At 44.8% G+C, this 27,957-nt stretch overlaps 1 protein-coding gene and 1 long non-coding RNA gene across 2 annotated transcripts in view; one reads left to right on the forward strand and one right to left on the reverse strand.

Moving 5' to 3' along the window:
- CFAP77 (cilia and flagella associated protein 77) overlaps positions 1-27,957 on the forward strand; it is a 50,109-nt gene that overhangs the window by 11,408 nt on the left and 10,744 nt on the right. Inside the window, exons 2-3 of the mRNA XM_015879152.2 lie at positions 18,618-18,717; positions 19,115-19,343. Coding sequence (XP_015734638.1) covers positions 18,618-18,717; positions 19,115-19,343 — 329 coding nt within the window. The remainder of the gene's footprint in view (positions 1-18,617; positions 18,718-19,114; positions 19,344-27,957) is intronic.
- The window catches only part of LOC107321809, a 31,425-nt gene continuing 4,012 nt past the window's right edge, over positions 545-27,957 (reverse strand). Inside the window, exons 2-5 of the long non-coding RNA XR_001558687.2 lie at positions 9,746-9,823; positions 8,736-8,893; positions 2,930-2,964; positions 545-2,304 (exon numbers count right to left, since the gene is read on the reverse strand). This is a non-coding gene — a long non-coding RNA (uncharacterized LOC107321809). The remainder of the gene's footprint in view (positions 2,305-2,929; positions 2,965-8,735; positions 8,894-9,745; positions 9,824-27,957) is intronic.

Below are 27,957 nucleotides of genomic sequence, written 5' to 3' on the forward strand. Positions count from 1 at the left end.
GGCTCAGATCTATTGTGAAGGATTGGCACCGATGCTCAGTAGTATTTAGAGCTTTAGGTCATGATGCTCTGTTAAATGCAATATTTATCCCATGAGTATGTCACAGTTCACCTCAAATGTCAAGAATTCAATTAATATTCTGTTTAATAGAACACACCATGACCTAACCTTTTAATACTCTTAGTGAGTCTGAGCCCTCCTTATTAGTGTCACTCTCTAACTTTCCTTCTCAGTTGATGCATCTAACAACAACTGGGATGGGGAAATTGGGAGCAAAGAGAGAGGGGAAGAGATTTAAATTACTTTTGGACCTCACTGTGAGGATTCAGTAGCTTTATCCCTTGTAAAACCCAGCTCACAGGGGGTTAAGCACACCCCGCTTTTCCCATTTTTACAGGGTTGACATCAGTTTCAACTTTCTATTGATTTCAGAACACAAAAGGCACGGCCAAATTTTTCATGATTTGAGTCTACTTTTTCATTCAAACAGTGTTTCCTCTCTTCACCCCACACTGTCAAATTTGGGGTCAGGAGAAACCATTCATTGTAAGTAACACCTGCAGGATTAAACCTTTGCCTTGGAACTTCATCTGTTTGCTGCAATGGTGGATTAAACATACTGCAGACTTTTGCCTATACGACTTCTGAAAATTATCTCTGAAAGTGGAATCCCTTGAAGGCATTGTCCCCAACTGGGTCTGTGTCATCCTGCTACTTTTTTAATGCAAGAGTTCCACAACACATTAGAAAGAGAATGAAAGCAAATAAGTGTTTAAAATAATTCTCTGTCATGTAGCCTTTATGTCTGGGGAAGTAGCTCAATAGCAGCAGATCATTTCAAGGCAGTGTTCCTGGGATGTGATTAGCACAGCTGAGAGCACCTGCCTGCAGATGGGAGGGGACCCCACTATTACCACACCTGTGATTTCAGAAAGATTTGTTGGGAAGATCAACCAATAAATACAGAGTGTGCAGTGCAGCTCCTTAGAGTGGGAGGAAGAACAGGCGTTGTGCCAGATATTTCCATGCAACTATATTCATTATTTATGCAGAAGAAGAGATATTTCAGGAAAACAGAGCCGAACCATGAGTGACAAGGTATCTTTCTGGAGCGTTGGGTGCAGAAAATTGCACCAAGGCTGACAGCTTTTTAATGTAGAGTCTCTATTTCACTGAATTACTGCATGTTGGCATTTCGAAAGTACAAGATGACCTATTTATTAGCTGTGAATCAAACAGAAATTACACACTAGAAAATAAAAAAGTTGTATGTTTCCTCCAGCCGCTAAGATGCTTATCTACAGAAATAATGTATACAAAAAACCTGCAAACAAAGGAACATCAATCACAAGGCACTAAATTTAACATTGTAGGACCTGTGTTCATCTTGTAATATTGCGATCGTATGTGCTTGTTTCCTTACGCGTGATGTACTATTAAATATATGTGTGTCATAATACTTTAAATTTCATTCTCCTTGCTTCATTCTGGTTCCTGTCCTCCTCTTTCCTCTTGAAAAGGACAATAGTTGCTTGGTAATGTGATTTCAATAGTAATGTGCTTCACAAAGCAACACAAAATGGCACTGTGAGGTCAGGCTTTCCATATTCCTTGCTGTCCTGTCCAAGCAAGTCGCTTCTCCAAGCACAGAGGAATTCCTACACCTTGTATAAAAGGCAGGTGAACATCTACTACCTCAATCACGCTTTACCCTGTGACTTTTGGTCAACACTGAGGGTCATCAATAGGCGGTGAGTCACCAAGCTTCAGTTCTGTGAATCTTTCATGTTCCACCATTAGACAAGCAGCTGTTGATCAGAGAAAAACATACTGATTCTGACTTAGAAACACGCAGTTGCTACAAGCGTGCAAGAGTGTAGAAGTAATAATCTGAAGGATAGATCGATGAATGTCACCAGCAGCCTGCAAAGATGAAAATCTTCAGTATTGTAGCAAGTAGGTAGCTTCATTTCCTTCGTCAGTCCCTTCTGTTCCCTCTCTCTTTAGCAGGAGCACAAAGTCTGGGTGTCTTGCTGTGTGGCCTGGATGTTGTTTTCCTTATCAGACAAGCAGGCTTTGCAGGGAAGATGAAATGATTGCTGACTCTTTTCTTCTCATTAAATTTGTTTATGCTGGGGACTGTTGAGGTTTTGCTGGCTTTGTGTCTCTTGTACTCACGCTTTGAGGATCCCCAGAGTTCATAAAAGTGAAGCCAGCTGAACATCCACAGCTATTACAACGATGCATATGTGATAAAAATTCATGTTGGGCCTTTCTAAGTAATGTATTTTTCTAAAGAGAGAACTGAAAAGCAAATTGGTTATACAGAAAGATTACTGCTTAGTCTCTCCTTAAAGATGGCAGTTACCATTCCCAAGCCCCTTTTGGGCCAGCAGCCTGCCTTCATCCAGAACCAGGGCTCTGGTACACCCTTGTGACTGTGGCCAGAAGCACCAGACATCTTTGTTAGAGCCTGTCCTGAACAGAACAATGAGCAATAACCTCCCAGTACAATTACCATTTCTGCTAATCCACCCATGTAGCAAGGAAAAGGAACATGCCATTAAGAACTGCTGGTCCAGCTAAATACCCCAATAGGAAATGAAAAGAAGGAAAAATAACACAAAAATTCTTATTGGCTTCTCTGAAACCCATTATCTGAAGCACGAGGAAAACATTATAACTGCATCTTTCGTTCTGCCACTTTGTCTTTCTGGGATCTCAAAGCAACGTCTCCCACCAACCCTAAATTCCCTTCAGCCTTGCAATTGATCTTTACCACAAGAATATCAATATTCCAATAATAGCATTTTCAGACTTCTCAGTGTAGTATCCACTTCCTCAAAGCAGCTGGATAAAAGGTATCTTTAAATACACGTTGACACGAGTATTATTTGGAACAGACACAGGGCAGTTATTTCAGACTTACCCATTCAGGTATTCAGAGTTACCATATAGGATCTTCTGAAAGAAAAAAAGATGAATACATTACAAATATTTAATTGACCACTTGATGTTATTCTGGTCCCACTGTGTTGAATCCTGAATGGTGAAATTTAACACAATTCTTTTTTTTCCTTGAATTATCCTCCTGCTCTTGCATATATATATATACACACACAAGCTATGTGCTGCAATGCAAGACTCCTCCATTCGTCTTTGTAATTTATCTCATTTCCTTTGGAATGGTGTCCCTCAGTGGCTCGGAGAAAGTGGAGCGGTTGTTTTAATAGATTTGAGTTTTATCTGCCTCTCTACTTGCAGCAGGGCATAATAATAATAAATTATGATACTAATAAGTAGGTTGTGCAGAACGGACTACAGCGGTACCACTTCCCTCCCCCTCCAAAAAAGTAATTTATGGGTACATTCTTGTGACTTTAGGGGTGTAATAAATTATCAGGGTTCGTTTTTCCATCCAATTTGAGGCAGTGCAGCTGTGTTTTGCAAGCAATAAACTCTCTTGTTGTATTTCTTAGCTAAGCACTGAAAAACACAGTGAGATTTTTTTTCCCTCCCTTCCCAATTATTGTTGCAACGCCTGGTAGCTTCTCCGCAGTTAAGGGTTTGCCAGTGCTTCTATTATAAACCTCAATTTTCAGGGGCCTATAACTTTGCTCTTTTAAATCAGAATGCTAGGACTCTGTGTACATCTCTGTCAATCTACACACTTTTTATTTGAGGAACAAAGGCAAATTTTTTAAGGAGCCCAGAACTCCCAAATTGGAGCTGTGCGCAGAAGTCAGAGACACACACAGACGTGAATGGCTGGTAATGCTCGAATGCCTCTTCAGCTCCTGAGAAACCCATAAGTGCTGCTTATTCTGGACACACCTTGGGGCAGTATTTAGTCCTTAATGAATTTTTCTTTGGATGTAGCCGACAGGAAGGTCAGCCATCTGCAGCAGTTCCCTCCTGGAAGGTGGTGCTCTGCCATCACATGCTGACCTGGAGGCTCATGCTACAGATCCAGAAGGTGCAAAGGATACAGCTCCATGCCCCCTTCCCATGCAGCAGCTCGCAGGCTTTGCACCTTGCCAGCCCTACTGCCACAGGGTCTCTGAATTCAAGCAAGAATTTGCAGCCTCTGTGGAGCTGGTTCCCTTTCCTAGTCCCTATGCTGCATCTGTTCAGCCTGACGTGAGCAGGGGTCAAACAAGGAAAGAAAAAATGCAAGAAGATGTTAAAACAGCACTAGAACCACACCAGCTTCCTACAGCAACCTTGGATACCCCATGAATGGGAAGTGATGCACATACTCAGCTCTGCCACTAAATAGGACATTCATTCCCCTCTACTAAATTTTATTTAAGGGGGTAAAAAAAAAAAATCCCACTGATTTCCCAATAGGACTCGGTTTGGGTGCAGTTACATCTTGTTTGCATCGCATGGGCCCTGAATGCCTTCCAATAGAAGCAAGCCAACAGCAGCACAGAAATCACTCTGGGTTTCCTGGTGCTCTCAGGAGGGCATCACACCAAGGAGGAGAGCAGCTCAGCCCCTTTTTGCTATGCTGTTGGACAGCCCTACCGCACCGCCTGGCTAACATTGCCTCTACCCAGCCTCCTCCATGATCAGCAATTAAGCTGGGAAGTCAGCCCCATACTATTATGTTAACATAGTTCAGTATATTAAATGTAAAACAAGTCATAATTTTTAAAGGTACCTCGGCTTACTGAGTTTAAATGAAGGCAGCAGTAGGACGATCACAGCCATATGCAAATCATCTGCATTTTAAAGCTAACAATAGATTTTGCTTTATTGTTTTGGCATTTAACGAGTGGGAAAATAATAAATTAAGCCACATGGGGAATCCCTGGTGCTTTTACAAACTGAAGCAGTGCCCATTTGGAGAGAGAACATTCCCCATTTTTCTCCCTAGCTGCATTTCTCTTAGCCCACCACCTTATTAAAACTTATAGGGCAAAATTCTCCTCTCATATTCCTCCGGCAGCTCTTAGTCCACACTCAGCTCTCCCTGCCTTCCTGGCTGTCTTTCATCCCACGAGCACTCTCTGCAGAAAGGGAACAGAAAAAGAGCAAAGAGTGGTGAGGCCATAGGGAGGCAGAAGAAAGATGTTGTCATTGTTTCTGGATAGCTGTTAGAGCACCGACAGCTTTTTCTGCCTGTTGTAGCAGAGAATGCAGTCTGCAGCTAACAGTGCAAGGTGTACAGAAGAGACAGCTGCATTAGGCTGCAGTCAGCAGCACGCAGGATCTGTGCAGTGAAATTAACAGGGTTTCTGCATCTGCCTGCTGCATCACCACACCAGGCACCAGCCAGAAGACCAGCACCAAAAGGAAGGGAGTAAATGTCTCACTCACAATGACCTCTGGTTCCAAGTGCTTTTGAGGAGGGTGTTAAAATTGCATCACACAGGCTGTGAGCAAAGAGCAGTATTTCCTTTTTAATTCGCTCATCTCTTAACGATCAGAGCCTTTAGCCTCAAGTCAGGCTCAGTTGTGAGGATGTTGGTCATCTCCTGCTGATTTAATGGGCAGGAGTTGCTCCTGCCAACAGCAGTGTGTAGCTCACCTATTGGTAGCTTCATTGCCCACACTGCTCCGCCATGTGACTAAGTGCAGCATTTCCTCGTGCAGAGCAGTCACACCAGCACATTCAGTATACACTTGATTCCTATGTCATCTGTGAGAAATATCAATTATAGGTGTCTGTGAACATACCCCTGCTCCTGCTTTCCCCTAGGAGCACTGCCTTACCAACTCCAAAGGATGCAACAGAAGTCAGGAACCAAGGTAAAGCAGCCAGCCTGAAGTTAACATGGCACTGCAGCATTCACTGGCAACAGAAAATTGCCAGGGAGGGTGAAAACTTAAGAAACTAAAACAACAACCAACAACACTGAAGAATAGAGAGAAAACACTTAGAATGGAAACCTGCAAACCTCAGACAAGTTTTGAACATACCTAGGGGTAATCCAGCAGCTTCCATCCCACGGCTCTGTAACATCTTTATAAATACCCCTGCAGTCTCACCACACATCTGATTTCCACCAAATCTGCTGTTTGTCCTATTCAATTCATTTCACCTACTGTACATAACATTTGCACTTACATACGTGCCGTGCGCTGAGATTGTAGATTTAAGGGTTGTGCAGCACTCTGAATGCATAAGTGCTGCCCAAGTACTAAGGATTGTGGTTGTTTTCATAACAATTCCTCACCATTGCCTATGTTTGAAGTCAGGGATGTCTGGTGGCTGAACCAGACAAGCTGAACACACAACAGCCCAATTAGCTTCCTATCTGCAAAGCTCTTATGAACACTAATGCATTAATCATTGTAAAATGAAGATGAGCATCACTCTGTACTCCGGGCTCAATTCAGTCAGGTTATAAGCTGACTGAAGCTGAGAATTACACCAGAAATCTCGTCTGTTTACACCACTGTGCAGCAGAGGAAATGAAAGCCAAGGCAGAACAGCTCACTGTCCCTCTGTGACAGCCAGCTCAGGACAAGCACATCCCAGGCCGAGGGCCAGCCAAGCATCTGTTCCCCATGCAGTGCTTTCTGCTGACCTCTTAGAAAATCCGGAGACTGCTCAAACCATGGAAAGCCTAAAAACAACATGGAAATGTACGTGGAAGGGCTAAACAGCAAAAAAGTGTTTACTTCTGCAAGAGATGCACAAATATACAAAAGCAAGCTAAGCTGGCTCCAGGAAGAGCTTTTCAGATTACTTGAATGGCTCTTAAAAACAGATTAAAAATACAGATTCCCCCTATTATTTCTCAATAACACAAGTGCGGCGCAGAACTACTCACTAGTGCCACAAACTAGTTTTTCATTTCTGTTTTTGTTTCATGCCTCAATATCTTCCAGCTGCTCATGTCTCCTTTTCCTTCTCCTCACTTTGATCTATTAGTTTTCCACAGAAATGGGGTTTATAAATCATTGTAATGCAGCCCTGGGAAAGACGGTGCTTAGTGCAGGGAGAAATACATTGCAGCTAACAGCCACGGCAGGGAGGAAAACTCTCACCTCGTAGTGGGGCTTTGGCGACAGGTTACTGATGGCACTGGGTTATTTTATGTCTGCATTCATGCCATCAGGGGCAGGGCCGCGGGGACTGCTGCCCGTACCCCCCATGCAATATTTCAAGCTTCTTTCTGCAGGCAAAAACAAACTGCTTTGGGGGCTCGCAAGGGAAGAGGTGGAGGAAAAATTGCCAGAGGAAGGGGAGGGGAAGCAGGACAGGTGGGGATGGATCACTCAGTTCTAGCTTTTGTACCACTGCATCTTTTTTAAAAGAGGCATTTGTCTCTAAGGCACACTGAAAAGGCATGGATTTGGTGCCAGTCTCATCTGTTGGTGGCAGCAGCAGGATTCAGCTCTCCCTTGAACATTTGTAGCTTGTTTTCCATCTTGCACTCGGACAGCTTTGTTGCCCATGCCCACTGCTGACCACAGCATCGCTGTGCATTAGGGCAGCTGCACCCGTGGCACAACAGCATAACCAGCCTCGGGTAAAAGTCTGAGCATCCCCTAGCAGAGCAAAGTCCCCTGGGCCCCCTCCCAGGAACAAGAGTACACCCTAAATGCAAAAAGCCCAAGATCAGCTGAGGACAGAGACAGACCTCTGCCATCAGAGATTTTAGTACTTATCTCCTGCCCTGGGGTGTAGGATGGATTAGGGATCCCTATTGCCAGCCCTATTTGATGAGGGAGGAAATCTTCATAAAATCCTAAGAGCAGCACAATCACACGCAAGATAGAAGCTTTTTTAAGCACTTGATGTGTTTTTAGGATCGGCAGCTCCTAATAAGACCACCCCAGGCAGACACACCATCCTTTAGTTTTGAAAGCACACAAAAGAGACACCATGCTGGAATCTTACCTATATCTTTAACAAAGCATTACCCCCTCCTCACCCTCTTCCCCATAATTGCCTTGTTATTGTCATTGGTGCCATTGTTCATTGGCTCGTCCATAGAGAGGCCCGAGGGAGCAGTTCTGCCTTAGCTAAACCAATATCTCCTGCAATAACCCCCTGCAGTTTCCCCTTTGCTATCCCATGTTGAATAAATCCTCCATCTCTGTTTGCTGAATGATCATAAAGATATGATTGAAGTTTCAGATTTATGGTTTCCTTCGAATCAAGGAGCAACTCCAATAATGCCAGAGCCTGTTTGCTGACTGCTTTTGACAGGATATATGTAAAGGGAGATTTGTAAGTGCAGAAACACAAATGCAAATACTAAGGCAGGGTATTTTCTACAAACAGAGCACACGTGTGAGGTTGAATTCCCACATGCTTCCAGAGCATCCTTTCACACAGCCCTCCCTGCGGCTCGCAGCACCCAGCGAGGCAGGAGATGTGCACCATGTTGTACTCTAACAGCAAATCTGTCTCAAGTAACCACTCTAGGGACCCACAAGAACCGGTTGCCTAGTAAAAGAGGATCCTAACTAAACATCTCACACAACAGTGCTGGAAACTACTCTTAAGTTGTAGCTGAAGAGGGAAAGAGAGCGGTATATTAAGGCAGTCCTTGCTGTCAGCTTTCTAAATACCTCCGTTCTTTCCTAACTGCATTAACACAACCATCTGGGTGCCTGGGATGCTCCTGGGGGAGCACTGACAAACTCTCTCTCTCCTCTGGGAGAATGTCCCAGCCATTCTGCAGATCCAGCAACACAAAAAGCAGCCAAAGTGACATTATGCTTTCAGGAAGAGGCCATTTCCTATTGCAAAACAAAGTATTGCAACTCACCCCTTGAGGCATCAGTATCGAAGAGCAAAACCATGGGCTGCAAATGGTTGTGAGCCTCCAGGTGGGGATGGTTACTGCCTTCTCCTTCCTCATCAGTGTTCTTACATCACCCATCCCAGCAGCATTTCCTGAGCAATCTCCATCACACAGCTGTAACCCTGGGAATCACACATTACAGCGTATTGGTTTTTGCATCCAGGTTAATATTTATCTTTCTGACTCAAACACTAAGCTTTGATGAAATCCAAGCTTGTGAGTTTGGCACCAAAACCTGCACAGAGCATCCCAAGTATATTCTGTTCAGCCCTGTGGCCATCACACGTTGGCTTTTCCCCCATTTGCAGCCATTTATGTTCATTCTCATTTCAACAAAAGCCTACAGAACTCTTACAGGTTGATGCAGTTCTAAATTAAATGCGCTTTAGCATCCCCATATAACAAGGGAGTCTTTGCTCTTTTAAATTAGCACGTGTAACTGGGAGGGGGACCTATCTTGGAAAATATATTCCACTTTATTTGGAGACAGAAAACCCCACCTTGTTGCACGTTCTCCAAGAGCAAAGATTATCTGGTGTTATAATGAGGAATTTGTAATAACGAGAGCATTGTGTGTTACACTGGCTATGAAGAGAAGAACAGAAAAGGAGAGGACTTCTATGAGCAGCAGCGTTGTGTGATGTATGGTAATATTTTCCTCAGTGCATTACAAAAGAAAAAAGCAAGTTAAAAATATCTTCCATTTTCCCCCTAATTTGTAGTTTTCTGGTGTTAGCAAGGCTTATAAGACACACGCTCCCAATTAGCTGCTCCTCTTAATTTAAATGCTTCATAAATTATCTCCTGCGCTTGTGGATTATCACTTCATAATGCGAGTTAGCATTTAAATAAATAGCTGCGATGTAGGAAATTAGAGAGGTTTACAGTCTGAGGCAGCGGCATAATGAAGGAAAATACCACAGCAGCTGAACAGGGGTTGGGAGAGATGTGATGAGACAGACTTTTTCCTTTACCTTTTAGCAACCCAATTTGGACTGCAGCCGGGAAAATATGGGTCAGAACTCCAGCTGAGCAGGATCCTTCTGCAATGGCTGAGTAAGAAGGGAACACAGAGAATTCTCAAGCCCATAAAATGTCTGATTCATCAAATATGATGCAGTTATTAAGTGGGGTTTCAGAGCCAACTCTTTCTTGCCTCACAAGAGCAGCCCCTTTGAAAGCAATTGGGCTGTTTGTGTGTATCACCTGTGCCACATCATTCCAGGCTTTTGGAAATGGACGGGACTGAAGGGAACAGTAGCACAGAGCAGGACTGAGATTGTAGGTAGAAGATTTGGTGGAGAAAGAGGTGAGGGACTCAGATTAAAGGGAATTTTGTAAGAATGCTGGTACTAAAGACGAGCATTAATTTGTAAGCCAGATATCTTTTGCCATGGTTGTTAATGGAATGTTAGTTTGCTATCTCATGGGGGATGATAGTTCTTTAACCATCAGCATCAAGTTCCCAGTGCTGCTTCAGCCCAGTTTCACAATTGTCATAAGTGTAGAAAATTAGGAAGTCTTGAGATTTTTCCTGCCCTGACAACTCCTTGGGGGGACTCAGGCTCTCACCAGCATTTGCTGGTCTTGCCTTTGGTGTCACTGCTGCTTTTTCTGCCACAAGAGAAAACTCAGGGCAGGATCCTACCAGCAGTCAATCACACTTGACTGCCATTGACTTCATTGGGAGCTGAAAACATTGAGGCACTCATGGGCTCAGGCCACTTTGGTGTTCATCTTGTAGAGAGCCCAAGGTTGAGCGCTACAGCTCTCGGGAAGTTCAGCTATTACAGCTCCCTGCTTGCTCACACAAGTCCCAGCGTGTCAAAATCATGGATATTTTTTCAGAAACACATGAAAATCATAGGAGCCTTGACAGCCTTGACCAAAGTCCAGCCTTAGGCAGGAGTAAAGTTATTAGCTACCTTATTTCCCAGAGAAAGAACCTGACACATTAGGATTTCACAGTAACTGGCTGTAAGTGTAATGGGCAGGGTGTGATTTTGCTCACTAGGTTTTGCGGTTTAATTTCAGCATGTTGAATACATTTTGCTGTAGGACAGAGCAAATGACTTGGGCAGATTTTTGCAGTAGCACAAGCCCCTCTGCGCTTAATAGGAGTTCTGTCTAACTGACAGCACAATTTGGATCTTCATTGTATTTAATATACTTCAAGAGCGGGGGTCAAATTGTCTCATCATTTACATCCGTACAACCCTGCTAATCCCAGGAGATCTGCAGAGCTGAAGCTCAGGACATGTAACTGACTCAATTTTCCCTGCTTAGAGCCTTTCAGTTAATTTTTCTAGCAATGCATTCTTGGTTACAGCTCTAGTTCTTCCCAAGTCAACAGGGCTCAATGTGAGCACTCGGTATTTAGAAAAGGGACTCATCCCACTCCAAAATCTGGAAGGTTACAGGAGCTTTTCCTCCCTAACAGTTTCCAGGCAGTAAAAGGAAAGCAATGTGGGCCAATGTGAGCTCATGCACACAATACCTCTGCAGTGTCCCTTTCCTCTATGACATATTTGCCTTTCCAACCATCACTTGGTCTTTGGCACCAACCAATGGATGGGCAAAAGCACAACTGGTTTCCTCTGCACCTTGAGCCTGAACAGCCTCTATTTTGCTGTGCTATGAGGACACAAACTCTTCAGTCCTCACTGCAAGGGCTCTTCAGGTCTAAGAAAAACCCATTAAATGCTTTGGGTGTGGGGGCAGGAGGTACAGCTGGAAGTAAGGGTCTCAGCCCTGCAAGGAGATGCTGACACTGTGCAAGAGAATCACCTTTTCTCCTAAATGGGCACTTTAAGGAATAGAACTGGAAGCTGCTGCATATATCTTTCCAACTGATCTACTAATCATATTTCTTCAAATTTTATATCCCTGACCCTTGTAAAGGGATTGCAAGGAAGGCGTTTTTTAAGCTGCATTTTAATAAGTCAATATGAAAGCTCAAAATTATTTAAAGCTTCTTAAATAGGATTATATTTGATTTCTTATGGGAATAGTGGGGGATAGTCTAGTAAAGACATTCTGTCCTGCTGAGGTTTTATTACATTAAAGAAACAGCATCTTTTTTTTTAAGCAGCAAAAACTTTTTATCTATTCTCTAATGAAAATGGAGATTATTCTGTACGTGAAGTGACTAAAGGTGGAAAGTTCCTGCATCTGTGATCAGAGATTAGAGCTTCTCCTTGAGTGAAAGCAGAGATTCTTAAACCAAAAGCTTGCCCAAAGTTAACAACTTGTCTGCTAGTCTGAGATATTGAATGTCTTGTCCTGGGAGGAACCACAGCTGTACTGACTTCAGGCAAATTGTGCTGCAAGATGACAGGTAGCTCTGAGGGCAGCCAGCATCTCATTTGCAGTGAGGGATTGAATTCGGCCCTAAAATCACATCTATGCCACCAAGAAACTATTTTGCTGTATTGTGAATTTGGCCATGTTCTGTCTGTGCAAAAACACACAGAGCCACATTCTCATTTGCATTCAACTCCTTAAATGTCATTGTGAGTATAAGGATGCCACGCTGGCAGCTTTTTACCTAACATTTTCTATAGCGACCCAAAGAAATTCGGGAGGAGGAAATTAAAACTACCTGTATGGAGCTGAAGGAGCCACCAGCAAGTTACATGGTGTAAATAGCAGCTTCACTGAGTTGAGCTGTGCTGGACATAAACTCAAACAACATCTGGCCCTGAGAACATAAAGGGATTTTTCTCAGAGTAACAGATGGGGTGGCTTATAGAAGAGATATTACTTAGGATGAAGCACAGAGAAAAGGTCGTAACTGCTCTAAGGGAACTTTTTTTTTCCATTTAACATTCCGTCCCATCTCTTTAACATTTATAGAATGCTCTCTCAGCCATCAACTAACCCAAATCATGCTCTCAGATAAACCTCTGTGCTCCCTCTGAAGACAACAGGAACTGATCAACAGCATTCCCTGCCTGAATTTGGTATCAGAGTTCCAAGTGGGGCAGAACCTTCCCTGACCCAGATGCCTCTGCCACTTCCCCCACCCATGCTCACATCTGTCCTGCAGAGGGTGGCTGTAGCTCTGGGGATGAGGTGCAGGTCAGACCTCAGCAGCAGCCATGAGCTGCACCCATCTTCATTTATCCCAAATAACATCTCCTTCCTGCCTACAGCTTTGCACTGCTTCATCATGGTTTGACACCCACTCAGAAACATGGATGCTTCTTTGACCTTCATTACTGGCATGAAACCTTATGTAAACTCAAATTTGTCTTTAAGTCAGGAGTAGATTTAACAGAGTGGGAGAAGATGGTTTCCAATATTTGCATCTCAATTACAGTCAACCCCCCTGTGAGTCTCAGCCTTTGGGCCATTCCCGGGCTGCCAGGTCCCAGCATTGGGACTACTGGCAGAAGCAGCACAGTGTGGTGAGGTGGCAGTGATTTATCAGCGCTGGACTGATTCGTACTGACACAAAGACTCTGAGGAAGAGCTTAGGGTCCTGCAGGTGCCCCCTGAGTTATGCAGAGCCTTGCAGCAAAAGCAGCAGATCTTACATCTGGCTCCCCAGCAAAGCATGTTTTTGTCCAAACCCATTTGCAAACAGCTGAAAGATGCAGCCCTGTTGTGCAGAAATCAAGATTTAATATTTGCAGTGCCCTACAGTTAAAAATCATCCTTCAAACAGCACACTGTGTTTTAACTTAATAAACAGCAACCAGTATCCAGAGCCCAGGAACGTGGGGGCACAGAATATTTTTCAAGGGAAACTTGGAAGGTGAATGAGCCCATGAAGACAAATGAAAGTCTTACGTACACAAATACTTTCATATCTTCCTGGCCCTTTAAGACCAAAACGATGGAGTTCATTTGCATTTAGATCTCTTTGGCTCCCTCTTTTCATCTAAAGACAAATCCTCACAAAGGCTGCTTAATTAGACCAAATTAGATTTCCACCTAGTGGCTTGTCATTCATTAGAAAACGCTGTTCTTTTTTTCTATTTTGGTAATTATAGGCTGGTCTCACAGTGTTCACTTCAGGCTCCAAGTATGACTTGCATTCATGATTTTGTGCAGATGAGAGGAAAATTATTCAGTCGCATCAAGTCTGCCCATTTTACAAGTTGGATAAAGATCATCGCTGGAGTCTTTTATGTAATGGGGTATACTCTTTCTTAAGTTCTAAATGATTAATTGTAATAGCATATGTACAAAGTTTGCAAGCAAAGCTGCAGTACTAGATAGAGGTGTCTTTCTACAGATGTAGGATTCTGTACTGGGGATCTTTGGTTATCAGCAATTCCACCAGCAGCAGATCCTGCCCTTGAGTGTAGAACAGAGGGGAGGGGGCAAGCTGGGCTTGTGTGGAGAAAGCCCCCAGGGTAGAAGTGCTCCCTGCATCCCATGAGTGCCACTGTGCCTGACACAGTGAGGGGACACCTGTGTCCCACTGTCCACACAACCTCCTGCAAAACATTGCTTCCAGAGGGGAGCAGTGTTCCAAAATTCAGGCCTGAGGTGGATCAGTCAGGAGCATGTCAGTGTAGGCTGCATGAATAGCTGGGTTAGCAGCATCCCTGCCCTTCCTAGAAGATTAGCAGTACCAGGAGTCCATCTGCACATCAGACCCTCAAGCATTTTCCCCTCTGGATTCCATGAAAGCTGCTTGCCCAGACATCTCCCTATGCTCTGGAAGGATCACACCCCACTGTGGGGGACACCAGCGTTGTGATCTCTCAGCCTGAGCACAGCCACACTCCTCATTTCCCTCATCCAACCTCCTCTCCCTTCGCTCTTAGTCACAGACACATTCATTCCCTGCCTCAGTTTCCCCAGCTGTTACAGCAGGATTATCACTTGGTGACACATTCTGAAGTTTAATAAATCAGGGCCAAATTTTGTGGCCCTTCATCAAGCAAAACTTCCTTCGTCTTTGACCTTTAATGTTTATGAGGAGCTTCAAAGATAAGTGCCAACTTATTAATAATAATCTTCCTGGGAGGGGAAGTTAGAAGCAGTTAGAGGCACGCAGCCCAGCAGCCCTGCTTGGACTTCTGCATCAACCCATCCAGATTTTAACGTGCATTTTAATACTATTCTTGTTTTCTCACCCATTTTTGTGAGAGATGGAAAATAAGTTTTTCACCTTTAAAAAAAAAAAAAGAAAAAAAAAACTGATCAAATTTGCCTTTCTCAAAACACTGAACATTCCCTTTCTCATCTACCTAAACCTGATGTTGAGTTACTGTCCCCCAGAGGCTTTCAGTAGCTCAGTTCTGATGTATCCCTGCACTTTGTAGCTCACTGCCTTCTTAGAGTGTAATCAAACATCAAGCTAAGTAGCAAATAAATCTCCCGATCTCATAAGCTGCACAGCAAGATCATGTAAATGCAAATGAAGGGCTTGATTTCAAGCTGTCGCGGGGGGAAGGAGGGAAAAATGCTGGGCCTTGTCACTGCCATCACTTCACTCTGCAAGTGCAGTAAATCTGCAATAATAATAGTAATGGCAGCATGACGGGAGGCTTTACTGTACAAGGGGGTGTAATGAAAAGTGGAACAGAAGGTAGGGAAGGAAACAGGGCCTGCCGGGTTGAAAATGCAGCGGGTTTGCAGGCATCCATCGGCAGGATGGAGCTGATGGGGAGGGGATGGGGCAGCCCTGCTGAGAAGAAGAGGGGATCTGTGGATCTGCCCAGCATCTCCTCCCAAAGGGCTGCAGGAGACGCATGGATTAAAAACCAAGGCCTCCATCTCTCATTGTACCCTTCTGCACACAGGCAGGTGCCTCACCCCTCTCTATCCCAGCCATCTTTAGCAAATTAATGCAATGTGCGTTGATGGATCATAAATGCCAGGGGATGGAACACAAATGAGATTTACAGCAAAACCTGTAAGCCTGCAAGTTCATTTACTTTGCTACTCTTTTGCAGCTCACCCACCTCTTACACACAGACCTGTGTTCAAGCCCAGCTTTTCCTCCACAGCAAACATTTTCTGACACCATCAGACACTCAAACCCAAACACAGGGCTGCACGAATGGGAACCTACCTAGGAAAGGCCATGGAGCTCAGTACTCCCAGCACTACTTTGTAGGCAACCAGGGCATCTCACCGACCACCCAGCTCCAGCACTGCACTGCTTGGAGCAGCATCCTCCAAGCACAGAACACACCCCTCATTCAAAGATTAGAATCACCTTGTTCAGGAGGAAGGGATGCATTAGTTGAGTCCTTAACAAGAGTTTTAGAAAGCAAAGCCTCAGCACAGATTTCTTGCAGCCCTGGAAAGAGGCATTCTCTGCAGGATGCACTGGGGGTGCTTCAGGAAAAAGCCTGGAGTTGTGCTTCCAAATAGGCCAGATAAACAGTATTTAAGATGCCTGATTTTCCTCACTGAGGTCGTAAAGGGAGAAAACTTGCAGAAGGTACCCAGAGAAAATTAGGACCGCCTGGGATGCAGAGAGAGACGGTTTTAATTAGAGCCAAGAGGTGGGAAATAAGGCAGAGAAATGACATCTTAATGAGGTTTAATGAAGTTGTCTGCTGATGGGCACAGCTGTCAGACAGATCTGTATTCCAGCCAAGCAGCTTTGTGACAGTCTAAACCCAAACACAAGAAGCAGTGCTGAAGCTGGGGAGGAAAAAAAGGACCTTCTGCACCAACTTTGGCTCTCTCCCACCACAGCTCATGGCACTGCACACCTACATTGCCTGAGGACAAGCGAACGAAACCAACCCACAAGGTCGCAACAGCGTTTTGCTAATGTATGAATGAGAAAGGCTAATCTTTGATTACACTCAGCAGGATTCATCCCTGCTACATCCTTCCTCGTCTTTGCTTTTGTGGGTAAAATCCTTGGCATGCAGCCATAGTCCTCCGAGCCCATTGGTTTTCTTCAGAGCTGCACATTCTCTCCATGTTCAACATACCGGACCAGACTTTTTTTTTTTTCTCTTTAATTAATTATCCAGCACCTTCAACTTTATTTATTCAGTGCCAAGCGACTGTAAGATGCCACCTGATCGCAAACAGAAACAGCACACACTCATTTTGAGCTAAAGGAAATGCCCAACTGTGTTAACATCTTACGCTCTGCAAAAGGGAATTTCTTCCATCTACAGAGTTGTGTATTCAAAGGCCTGGAAGCCACTTTGCCTCTCCTTTCCTGCAGCTCCTCAGCTATTTCCTCCCACAACTTCACCCCAGCAGCAGATTCTTGGCCTCACTTAGCTGACCCAGGATCAGAACGTGAGCCCAGGGTAAAGCCTTCCCTCACGCACCTGAAGAACGCTGTTCAATTTCCCTGCTACATCAGTGACAACTCGCCTAAAAATAGCTGCCGTACAAATGCCTGTAAATACCAGAGAAATAGATCAACTCTGAAAGCTCCTTTATCATTCCTGGCACCAGTTTATGTGTTTTGCGTGAGCTCCCTAACTCACACCCAGCGTGCACATATGGTTTAGCATCGCCGTGCGATATTTCAATGGCAGCAGTGCTAAAAGCCCTCTTGCTGCCATTGCTGCACACATCTGCAAGGAATGGTCCCCTCCTCTGCCAGAGGTCTGCGGGAGGCAGAGGGGAGAAAGCAGCCATGTTATGCACAGGTTTAAGCAGGTAGCTGAGTTTGTTGCTTTCAAAAAGCTTACTGCTCGTGTCTGCTTGCACCAAAGGGTCCATAGCCTCACACAGGGCAAGGAGGCTGATGGAGTTTACCGAAGGATCTTAGTAAGTCCAGAAAATTCATTTTCTGGTGAGCTTGTGCTGCTGGGAATCATAGGGATATCACATCAATTCCATGAGTGGGTGGATTTAATGGCCCCAGGGTGTAGGACTTCTCTCCCAGACCTGGGAAACCAGTGCCCTGCTGTACCTGAAGTCCTGGTATATGGTTTTGCAGGCGCAGAGATCTCAGCCACAAAGCAGTATTTCAACATTGCTATTTGCCAACACCTACAACTCCAGGTTCCTCAACAGGCTTCACATGGAAAATAACCCATCCCAAGGCACCCACTCCACGCCTCAGGGCTGCAGGGAGCCAAATGCTTCGCTCTGCTCCCTCTACCCATCAGGAACACACACACCCCGGCTGCCAGCTCTCACCCTTCCCTCCTCCATGGCCTCTCTTTCAAGTAGCAATAAGGTTTCAAGACACACACATCCTGCAGTGACTTCACCATGGAGATGGGAGGGCCAGGACAAAGGGGTGAAGGGAGGTCAGTTAATCCCACAGACAACACCAGGCTGGGATACACATGGGCTGGGTAAGAGTTCATTTTGAAACTAAATAGAAACGAGATTACTGAGCTCAAGTTCTCTTCTTTTCTGTGCTATAAACCCCAGGCTCTGCTCCCCCTCCTTCATCCCCCTTATCCCACCACAACATGCCTTGCGTCTTGATTATTCCCAGGCAGGAGTGGCAGTGTGATTATATTTGGGGGAGTTTTTGGAGGACAAACAACTTGGAAGTGAAATACCTTAAAGGAAATTTAAGGTCAGCTGCTGAAAATTTACCTGCAGACACTATGGATGGGTACCATAGCCAAAGGAGAAGTGAGTCAAACAATTAGATTAAAACCATATATATTGTCAAGGTCCCCATTTCTAGCATGACTGGATCACCTGATAACACTCAGTTGTGAACTTGTACCAAATCCAGCATCCCACAGGCTCCATCCCTGAGGGAACCTCACAGCTATGAGTTCTCCTTTGCATCTGGGTCTGGACAGTGGGATCTATCAAGTGCCAAGAGCTGTCAGAGCCACTGCAGGCACTCACAGCCACATTCAATGCATGATTTTATTTTCAGAGGGTGTAACTAATCAAACAAGGTCTTTATTCTTTAACCTCATCCTTCTGCAGGCAGAACTGGGAAAGCCTCTGAGAAACTGCTATACCCTGCCAGGCTGGGATTTTGCATATGGGCTGTACATCGAAAGGACAGATGGAGGAGTCCCTGAAGGTATGGCAATGCCACTAAAATATACAAGTCCTAATGCTAACAGGGACTCTCCCTCCCAGTGCTCCTCATTACTTCTCACAAAACTGGGGCTGAAAAAAACATTCACCTACTTCCACTAATATTACCCAAATTTCTTGGTGACTGGTAAATCTTCCCTATCATCTTGGAAATGTCTATAGGATCTCACAGACCCCAAGCAGAGAAGGGTATGGCAGCTGCAAGAATGCTACATATATATGGCTGCTCTGTAACTCAAGAGGGCACCTTCTCTATGCTCTCAGGGATTACCCCAAGAAATCAGACTTGCTGAGGCCCTCATGCATGGCAAACAAACCTTGTACCATTCTGTCTTCCCAAATAAAATTCCTCTTTGCCTCACGTTTCCTTTCCTTACCAGCAATAGGCCACTGGAACTCGATAAAGCCTAGGACAAGTATAGATCGGAATATGCCCCGAGACTTCATAACCATGAACCGTGGAGCTCTGAAGGCTGGGTATACCACAGCCCGGGAGTTTAACTTGTACTACAAGGACAAGGACATTCGGCGCAAAGATGAGGACCTCAGTCGCTTTAGGAGATCTCCTCCTCATGTACTGGCAGACATGACCTATGGCATCCCAGCACGGTAAGGAGGAATGTTAAGGGCCCTTCTCAGAACAATGTTATCCCATCCTACCCTCACATTTACAACACTCCCACATCTCAGCCAGCACAGTTCCCAAGAGAGAAGTGACCCAAGATCAGACATGCTGCTATGGAGTCACAGCATTACTTACAGGCCTTGCTACCTGGTTCTAATCCTCCACAGTCACCAGCCTAAATCTGGTCTGCATGCCACAGCACATCCCCAATTTACCTCTGGTATTAAGAGCTTGGAACTCCTTCAAAAATACATTCTATGCCAATTCTTTGACTTAAAGGTGCAGAGAGCTGTAAGCCAGAATAATGGCTTCCTTGGGCAGCAAGTGATGCTGAGGCAGGGCTGCAGCATTTCTACCTGCTCACACCGGTTGAAATACTCTCGTGCAATTAAGAATGAGTTCACCACCCTGCATTTAGAAGTGGAAAAAGTGACCCATTTGACAAGTCCCTCAAACTCCAATTCCTGATTATCCGCTGTGCTGGTTTCTCATGAGCAGTTGTGAACAGGGGTTCTGTGGGGAAAAAACAAGCACCCTGCTCAGCCCGACCCCCAGACACCTGCCCTATACAGCAGCACAAAGGGGCTGGAGGATACAGGGTGCTCTGGAAAATCCAGTTCAATTCCAATGCAAGCAAATGCTAAGACCTTCAAAAAGGTCTCCAAAGCAGCTACTGGAACACAGACTTCTCTTGCTCTGTGCAGGTCTGGACTAGACATTAGGTTTCATTTTAAGAGCTGGGTAATAATCACTACCAGCAAAATAACAGCAACAAATTCTAGAGAAAAGACATGATGAACTGCACTGTGTATTTTACATGATAGTAAATGGGCTTTGCATATGCAAATTGAATGGATTTTAAAATGGTATTTAATGACAATTTTCGTAGCAGACATTAACATTAATTGCATCAAAATGAAAATGCAGCATTAGCTTGCTGTTAGCTGCAAATGCCCCAGCTATAAAGCTTTATCTTTATCAGTATCAGCCCTCACCAATGTGACAGGGCTGCTCTGCAAATTGCAGGCAAAAGGGCTTTTATGTTGCAAAAGTATCCCCCAATGTAGACCAAAATCAACATCAATTTTGCTTTATTTCTTCATAAACGGAGGTTAAATGGCTGCCTGTAAGAAGTCTAGGCACGTCCCAAAAGTTTTAAGGAAAATCTGCAGACCCCACAACCACAGAAGTAGCAAGAAAAGGCTTTTAATTTAAAGTTATTATTGTGCAACTTGTCTGCTCCTTAATAGCTACCTTTTATGCAGACTGATTGTATTTATCCCCTTACTTTAAAAGCACGTTATAGACAAAATCAAATTACCAGGATCACCAAGGAGTTGTTACAGCCATTTGGGTAAAAGTGGGGAATTTAACTCCCTTTTCATGACCAACGAGTTAAAGACACTTGTATGGGTGAGCACTCCCAGCTGGGACTGCCCCAGTCACCACAGATCTGTGTCAGCAAAACCCTCCCTGCTAAAATTCAACTGCCTGCCAACATCATCCTGCTTTCAGACTCCAAGCCCTGTGTAATTCTGCTTCTTCTCACTGCCAATTGGGAATGTGCTTGCTGTTAAGGTACATGCTTGTCTGGGGGCAAAATGGTAGACATCAGCAGCATGCAGCCCCTTTCCATGTCAACAAGCACTTGCTTGCCTTTAATAACATCCACTTGGATAAAGATCTCTGAAGTTTTTCCATTGAGAACAGTGTGTCCCCCTGCCCAAGGCACAGCACAGATGGTGCAGCCGAGGAGTGAGCACTGCTGAAGGTACCTGAGTGTCCCAAAGACACCAAGGTCGAGAGCTGTCCCCAGGCTCACGAGTACAAGCCCTCCTGGATCATCCCAAATGGAAACAAGCCGAGATAAATGCTGGGGTTGCTATTAGTGCCTTATTAATCACACCCCGGCCCTGCTGCTCCCTCTAGCACAGATCACTTTCTGCTTTCCATTCTGGTGGATGTGTGCTGCATGGAGCACCTCACCAGGCACCTCACAGGCATCAGTGAGAGCTTTCTGAGGCTCTGGGGCCCCGCTTCCTTTCACAGGATATTTACCTTCAAAGGTCACCCATGCCCTCTCTCTATTAATTCCCTATGGGCACCTTCCAGGGGAGAAAAGCTCTGCTTTTTTGCTGATTCCCCCCATTCTCTCCCTCCCTCTTCCCAGAGAAATGTTTGCTACGAATCATGTGGCAGCTTTGTTGTGAGAGTCATAAAAAGGACATTTTTCATCTCTCCTTTTTCCTGCTCTGGCTCCCTCTCTCTCTCGGTATCAGACAAAGATTTATTCCCTCCCTGATGCCTGTGGCATTCGGAGCTGGGAGGGGTCAGGGGAGGCACTGATGGGACGATAATAGATAATGCAGCAGTTCCCTGGGGGCTTGTCCAGCTCCATAGCTGATCCATCAGCAGGCAGCACTCATGCCAAGGTCAGCAGTAACGAGGATGCAGTGGGGTCCCAGCCCGCCCCTCGGGGCAACCTCCAGCCAGGCTCCTCTGATTCACACTCCAGCTTCTGATCTCTACAAGAGCTGCCTTGTGCAAGCCACGATTTGCAATAGTGCATGCCCACTGGGTGCAAGCACTGGAGTAACAGCCGTGCTGCAGTGCAAATGCATCCAGCTCCACCTGCCCCAGCCTGCATCCCAGCTGCAAAAACATCTACAGATTTTCTTTCAAGGAAAATACCCATCGCAATACCTGACCTCGAGGAGATGAGCCCATCCTATCAATGCAGGCTCTTTGTGCATGACATGTTGTGTAGCTATAAGACATTTGCAGCACAGGATTTCTGTTCTGGACTCAAGTCCTCTGTCCTTCCATTTAAAATAACCTCACATGCTGTGCTAATAGCAGCTGTGTTGTTCAACCCCAGCCTCTTCATGTAGTGTTCCATAAAAGGGAGAATGCAAGGTGCAGGGTGGACTGAGCCCTGACGGTATTGGAGATCCAAAAGACACAAAGGGACTTTGAAGACCCACAGGATCTTCACTGGTGTCAATACAGCACTTAGAAACCCACAGTAAATATCCAGACAAATACTCAGCCTCCCAAACTTTCCTGATTGAAATTAGTGTGTATTAAACTAACATTATTGGAACTATAAGCCAGCACAAAGATACGGATGCTGTTTACAGGGAGATTTTAAATTATATTGATTGGCACAAGGTCACACAAGGAGTTTGAAGTCAAAATACCCCAGCACACAGTTGGTACCCCAAGCACCAGTTTTATCCTCAGGAGCCAGGGACACATTCCAGCAGTGCTGAGTGCATTCTGAGCATGAACACAGTTCAGCATTTCCAGGGCTGCTTTCAGAGAAAGGCTTATCTTCCCTTCTCTTTTCCTAGTGCAGGTTTACTAATTCTGCCTTCCACATCCCCACACACATTCCTGGACACAAGGACTGTGCAAACATGCCATTCTCTGCCATCCTACACCTGTACTACCTTCAAACCCTGCATGGCCATAACCCTTCCTGAGCCATGCTGCCATCTACTTGGCAGTTGGCCTGTAGGTTGGGCTGACCTTGGGTGTGCTGGCAGGATTTCCCTGGCACTCTGTCATCCCCACATCTCCTGCAGGGTCCCCCCTACTGCCCGCCTTCACTTCAGCCGTCCCTTCCCCAAATTTCACATCCCATTTTCCTTCTAACTTCATCTCCTCCTACCATTCCATCCCCCATTCTCTACAACCAGTCTTTATTCTTCACCAGCTGCTTTCACCATGTTTCTGCAGCAAACTCACCCCTCTAAAGCATTTCTTCACTGCAGCCTTTACTCCACAAATTGACGCAACCAGCCAAAGGCATCAGTTACCCAGCACCTCCTCTTTCCTTTGTATCATTTGCAGTGGCGTGATGCTCTGCTGACAATTGTCTCAGCGGCCTTTAGCAGCTCAGCTGTTACACTGGGTACTCCTGCAGCTTCCTGGCATACCTGGCTGCTCTGTCCTTATCATTCACCTTTCCCAAGAAGAAAGGTTTTAGTGCTTATACCCATGCTATTTAAGTGGCCTTTCTTCCCAAAGTGCCCGTGCTGTTTGCACACAGCCAGAGCAAAGTTTAGAAGCCCAAATGCTGCTTCAATATTCCCAGCATCTCTTTGGCACACAAAACACATTAACAGATTTATTTTTTGAAACACTTAAAGAGCATTTCAGGTCATTAACGTATAGCCCTGCAGGCAGAAAGAAAAGTCTAGCTATCCAGCTTCCTCCTGGAAAGAGCCCATCAGGAAGAGCCGGGCAGGCAAGGAAGATGAATATTACAGCAACCATTGGTCTGCAGTAACTGGAAGCAGAACAAATAACACTTAAAGCCACAGAGTTCCCCCCCCTTCCCAGATTGGGGCAAACCAAAGTTTTATGGAGGAAAAAAAAAAAATAAGTCTGAGCACTGACAAAGAAAATTAATAAAAATATTACATAGAGCCTGGAAGTGCTGTCAGGTTGAAGAGACCAAAAAATGCAACCAAGTTAAATAAAATAAAATAGGCCTCCCATCAATTCAGATAATTGCATATCCTACCCAGCTCCACTGCAAAAGACACTTTGTGCATCTGCCACCATTCTCACGTTGCTAAGATAAAAATTTCTATTTCAAGAGTCGTTTCCTTGTGTTGGACACCTTCCAGGCTGGGATGTGCTCACATTGCTGTGCATGTTTTTGCTGTTGCCTGGATTGCTCTGCTGTGTGCCCACTACTGCACATAGGCCTGCAGTGACCCTGAGTGCACCACGCAGATGTTGGTCATCCTGCAGCTGCAGTGAATAACTTCTGAACTATTACAGGCTTTTGGGTGAAGAGAGAAACAGTCAGGTTGAGGTTGGGCATAAGGGAGCTGGGAAAAAAGATCTGAAGAGCGAAGATTTCAATCCCTTATTACCAAGTGCATTATGCTGAGTAGGAAAGTAGCTAAATCTCCTGTACAGGTTCATGAGTTTCTCCCTATCAATAGAGCTGGCTTTTACCAAGGAAACTTCTACAAACTAAAACTACTCATTGCCCCTGTGGACTTCTTTCCCCTGCAGAGGCCTTCCCACCTCACCAAAGAGGTTTGAGTGTAAACAGGAGGTCAAGGGGAAGACCCGATTCTTCAATTTGTTCCACTCAGCATTATGGAATTGAGGAGGTTTTAAGGGGGAATCATTCCCTTCCAAATGGAACATCCATCAGGGTAGCCTGAGTTTGTTGGAACAGCTCCACCCCATAGCCAGGTCCCACCTGGGTTTCTTGGAGAACGGCAGAGAATTTCAAGTCAGGACAGAGAAATTTACTACAGACAGATCTAAATAACCTTCAACTAAATCAGCCATGGGGCATCTCCAACTCCCAAAATCAATGCTAGAGCACAAATGGCAGCTTGTGAAGCTGGTTATTTAATAGGTCAGAGCTGGCTTGGTATCTTTGCTTCAAGACACACATTTCCTTGTGCACATTCAGGACTGTTACAAGTATACATCTCACTCTTGGCCTGAGAGGGAGTAGTAAAGCAAATTGGTGTTCTTGTAACCATGTGTGCTCTTAAGTACAGCTATGAGTATCTGATAAATCTTTTAAAGTGCATGTTTACAATGGATTTTATTCTTTTTACTGTTCAGTATGTACGAGCCCTCTGAGCAAAATAACAGATCCTCTGACACTTGGAAGAAGCCACTGCGTTATTGGCTGCCCACAGTGAAATAATTTATATTGGTGTTCGTCCAAATTACAAGGATTATAAAGAAGGTTCTGAAATTCAGAGTAATCAGTGCTTCAATGCATGGATCCTGCTGCTGCTATATGGGCGAGAGACCCACTATTTCAACATGAGTTTTACCAGTGCAAAGACTGCAAAAAAATTGGTCCCCAAGTGTTTTCTACCAATTTTTCTCTTGTTATTTTCTTCAGTGGTTAATGGAAAGCGAGGACAAGTGGAGATCATTTAAAAATGATCTTTTGGGCCTCTCCATGGGTTTATTGCCAGGACCTATTTCGAAGAGCATAAAGCTGTAAGGAGCCTATAACTTCCCTGTGTAGTCCATGAGCTTCCTAGGAAAATGAAGAGCCATTGCGTTCGTGCTCTGCTTGTTTCTCCATCCCTCCCTCCCTCTTCTTGCAAACACACGCATGCATGTGTGTGCAGGGACTTCTGGAGCTGCTAATTGAATTCACTTTAGTGAAAGCGTTAACAAATTGTAAGTGACCTTTTATACAAATTTCAAAGTCAAGAATTCACCCCTAACTGCACACCCCTCTTCTGCCATTCACTGTTATGCAAAATCCACAAACAATTAAAAGAAATAACAAAGAGCCCAGCGGCCCTCTTTCCTAATTAGCTGCAGGAGGCAATGCTGGGGAGTGTGGCTAAGTGCTTCAATTACCTCGGCCCTCCTCGTTGCCCTTGTTAGAGCAGACAGGTCCACTGGCCAAAGGGGAACAATTAAGGCAAGGCAGAGCCAGGCAGTTTGCAAGGGGATGCGGGGCCGTGCAGGCGCTCACAGAAGGACCAGAGCTGTAATCATGCCCCAGATTCCTGCTGGGCTACACAGAGACAAATTAATGGTAGATAGATTGCTAGCTCCAGCCCATCAGTAACAAGGGAGGAAGGGAGACAATATAGCAGTACAAGGGAACTGTAATCAGAGTTTTCCTGTACTGTAAATCCCTTTCAGGGCAGAGGGAGCTGAGTACTCATGTCTCAGAGCTGCGTGCACTGGCGGAACACCAAGGCCTGGAGCTGAATCTCACAGATTCCAGCCTGCACTTTATTTGCTGGAGATAATCTGTGCTGGATGCACTGAGGAGCTCCACAAAAACACTGGGACCAAACTGGTTCCCAGCAAGGGACTGATCTGAGCTGCATGGAGACAGATTTGCTGTCTGAGCCCCAGGGAGAAGAACACCACAGGTAGAACCACCTCAGGACAAAACCTTCAATGTGAGATCCAAGGGGAACAGATACAAAGTGGTGCCCCCTATGCTGTTTCCTCTATGCACTTAAAACTCCCAAAGAGATCCTTCTCATGCAAACCCCATGACCTTTCAAGAAACAGTTTCAGAATGGCTTGGTGGTCATGCAACATGGCTTTGAGAAAAAAAATAAAGCCATCAGTGGCACAATTTCTCTGTTGTAGAAACACCCACACTGCATTGCTATAGCCCACTGCTGTTGAGTTTGAGGCACACACACACAACTCCTGGGAGCAGCACTCCCAGCACACCTTGACCATCAGCAAGAACACACCACTGCTGCACTGGCTGGAGCCTCCCAGGAAACCCAAAGGCTGAAGTTTGTTCCAATATATTTGCAAGCCCTTTTGTTGTTGAGTAATGCAAGAACAAAGCGATTGCAAGTCAAGTTTTTACCCTTTTACAACTCCACAATCCAACTGATTGCATCCTTTAAGCCAGCATGAAAACCCTCCCAGAGCAAAGCCCTTTGTACCCACTTTCGCCAGGTACCTTTTTTCCCCGCTGATGTATAAACCTTTGAAAATAAGTTTGAGGGGAGACTGACAACCTTGAAACCTCAAGAGCAGCGTGGCATTGACAGGTGCTGCTCTCAGAGCCGAGTATTACAGATAGATTTTAATTTCATTTTAACAAAATAGCTGTCTCCAGTGGAAGCAGCATCAAGAGCTAAATGAGGACCCATCTTGAGCTGAATCACGTTGAACAGACCTCGGCGCTGTCATTGATTTTCTGGGAAGAAAAAAAACGCCTCTGGCTACTAAACCAAATTAGTAGTCACTGATGACCAATTATTTTGCCCCACTGTGAACGGAGAGGCGTACTAAAATTCCAGTTTGTCAGACCCAAGGCTCTCTTCTCAAACACCTTTCAACGAGCGTGTACCAAAAGTCCCTCAGATGGTTCTGACGCCTTCCTGTTTTCAGCAACTTCTCCTACTGCAAAGTTTTAATGAGCTGCTGCTCTGAGGATGGCCTGCCAGAAAGGGACTCCCTCCCAACTCGGTGGAACACTATTTGGCATGCCGCACAAATCACAGCTGTCAGAATTTATACACACATACACAAAAAAAGTGTCAGCCTAATGTTTGCAAATTATAATTACCATTTCCCTTGCATGTCCCTGGTGCCTTCATTTTAGATAAATCCCAGCTCTGAGGTATCAGCTGCAAAGCACTGAAGGCTCACATTGAATAGAATAGATTTAACTAGTTTGTAGCTCATTTAAGGCCTACACTGTTTTATTTTAATATTGTTAATACTTTATTATACTTTTTAACATTGTTTTCACAGTAAAATAGCCTATTAAGAGGCTGCAGCTCCTTTTCCAAGAGATATCTGGCAGGCTAACGCCCCACATTGTGTAACCAAGTAAGCAGGCACTTGTCACTTCACTTGAAAATAGGTCTGCACCCTCACTCTTGAAAGTAAATTAGAGAGAAAGTCTATTAAAGAGACTTGAATTGTTTCAGGGATAATAGTTTTGAAAATGTGCATAGATAAATTTTAAAATATTTAGGAAATGTCAGCGTTAGAAGTGGCTCCAACTATTTGACTATAAAAGGAGGCAGCTGATTATTTTTTTCTTCCTCCACAATTATAAATAATTTGTTACATCCTATCAGAACTTCTCCCCCTCTCCTT

The sequence above is a fragment of the Coturnix japonica genome, chromosome 17 (assembly GCF_001577835.2).
Source record: "Coturnix japonica isolate 7356 chromosome 17, Coturnix japonica 2.1, whole genome shotgun sequence".
Classification (NCBI taxonomy): domain Eukaryota; kingdom Metazoa; phylum Chordata; class Aves; order Galliformes; family Phasianidae; genus Coturnix; species Coturnix japonica.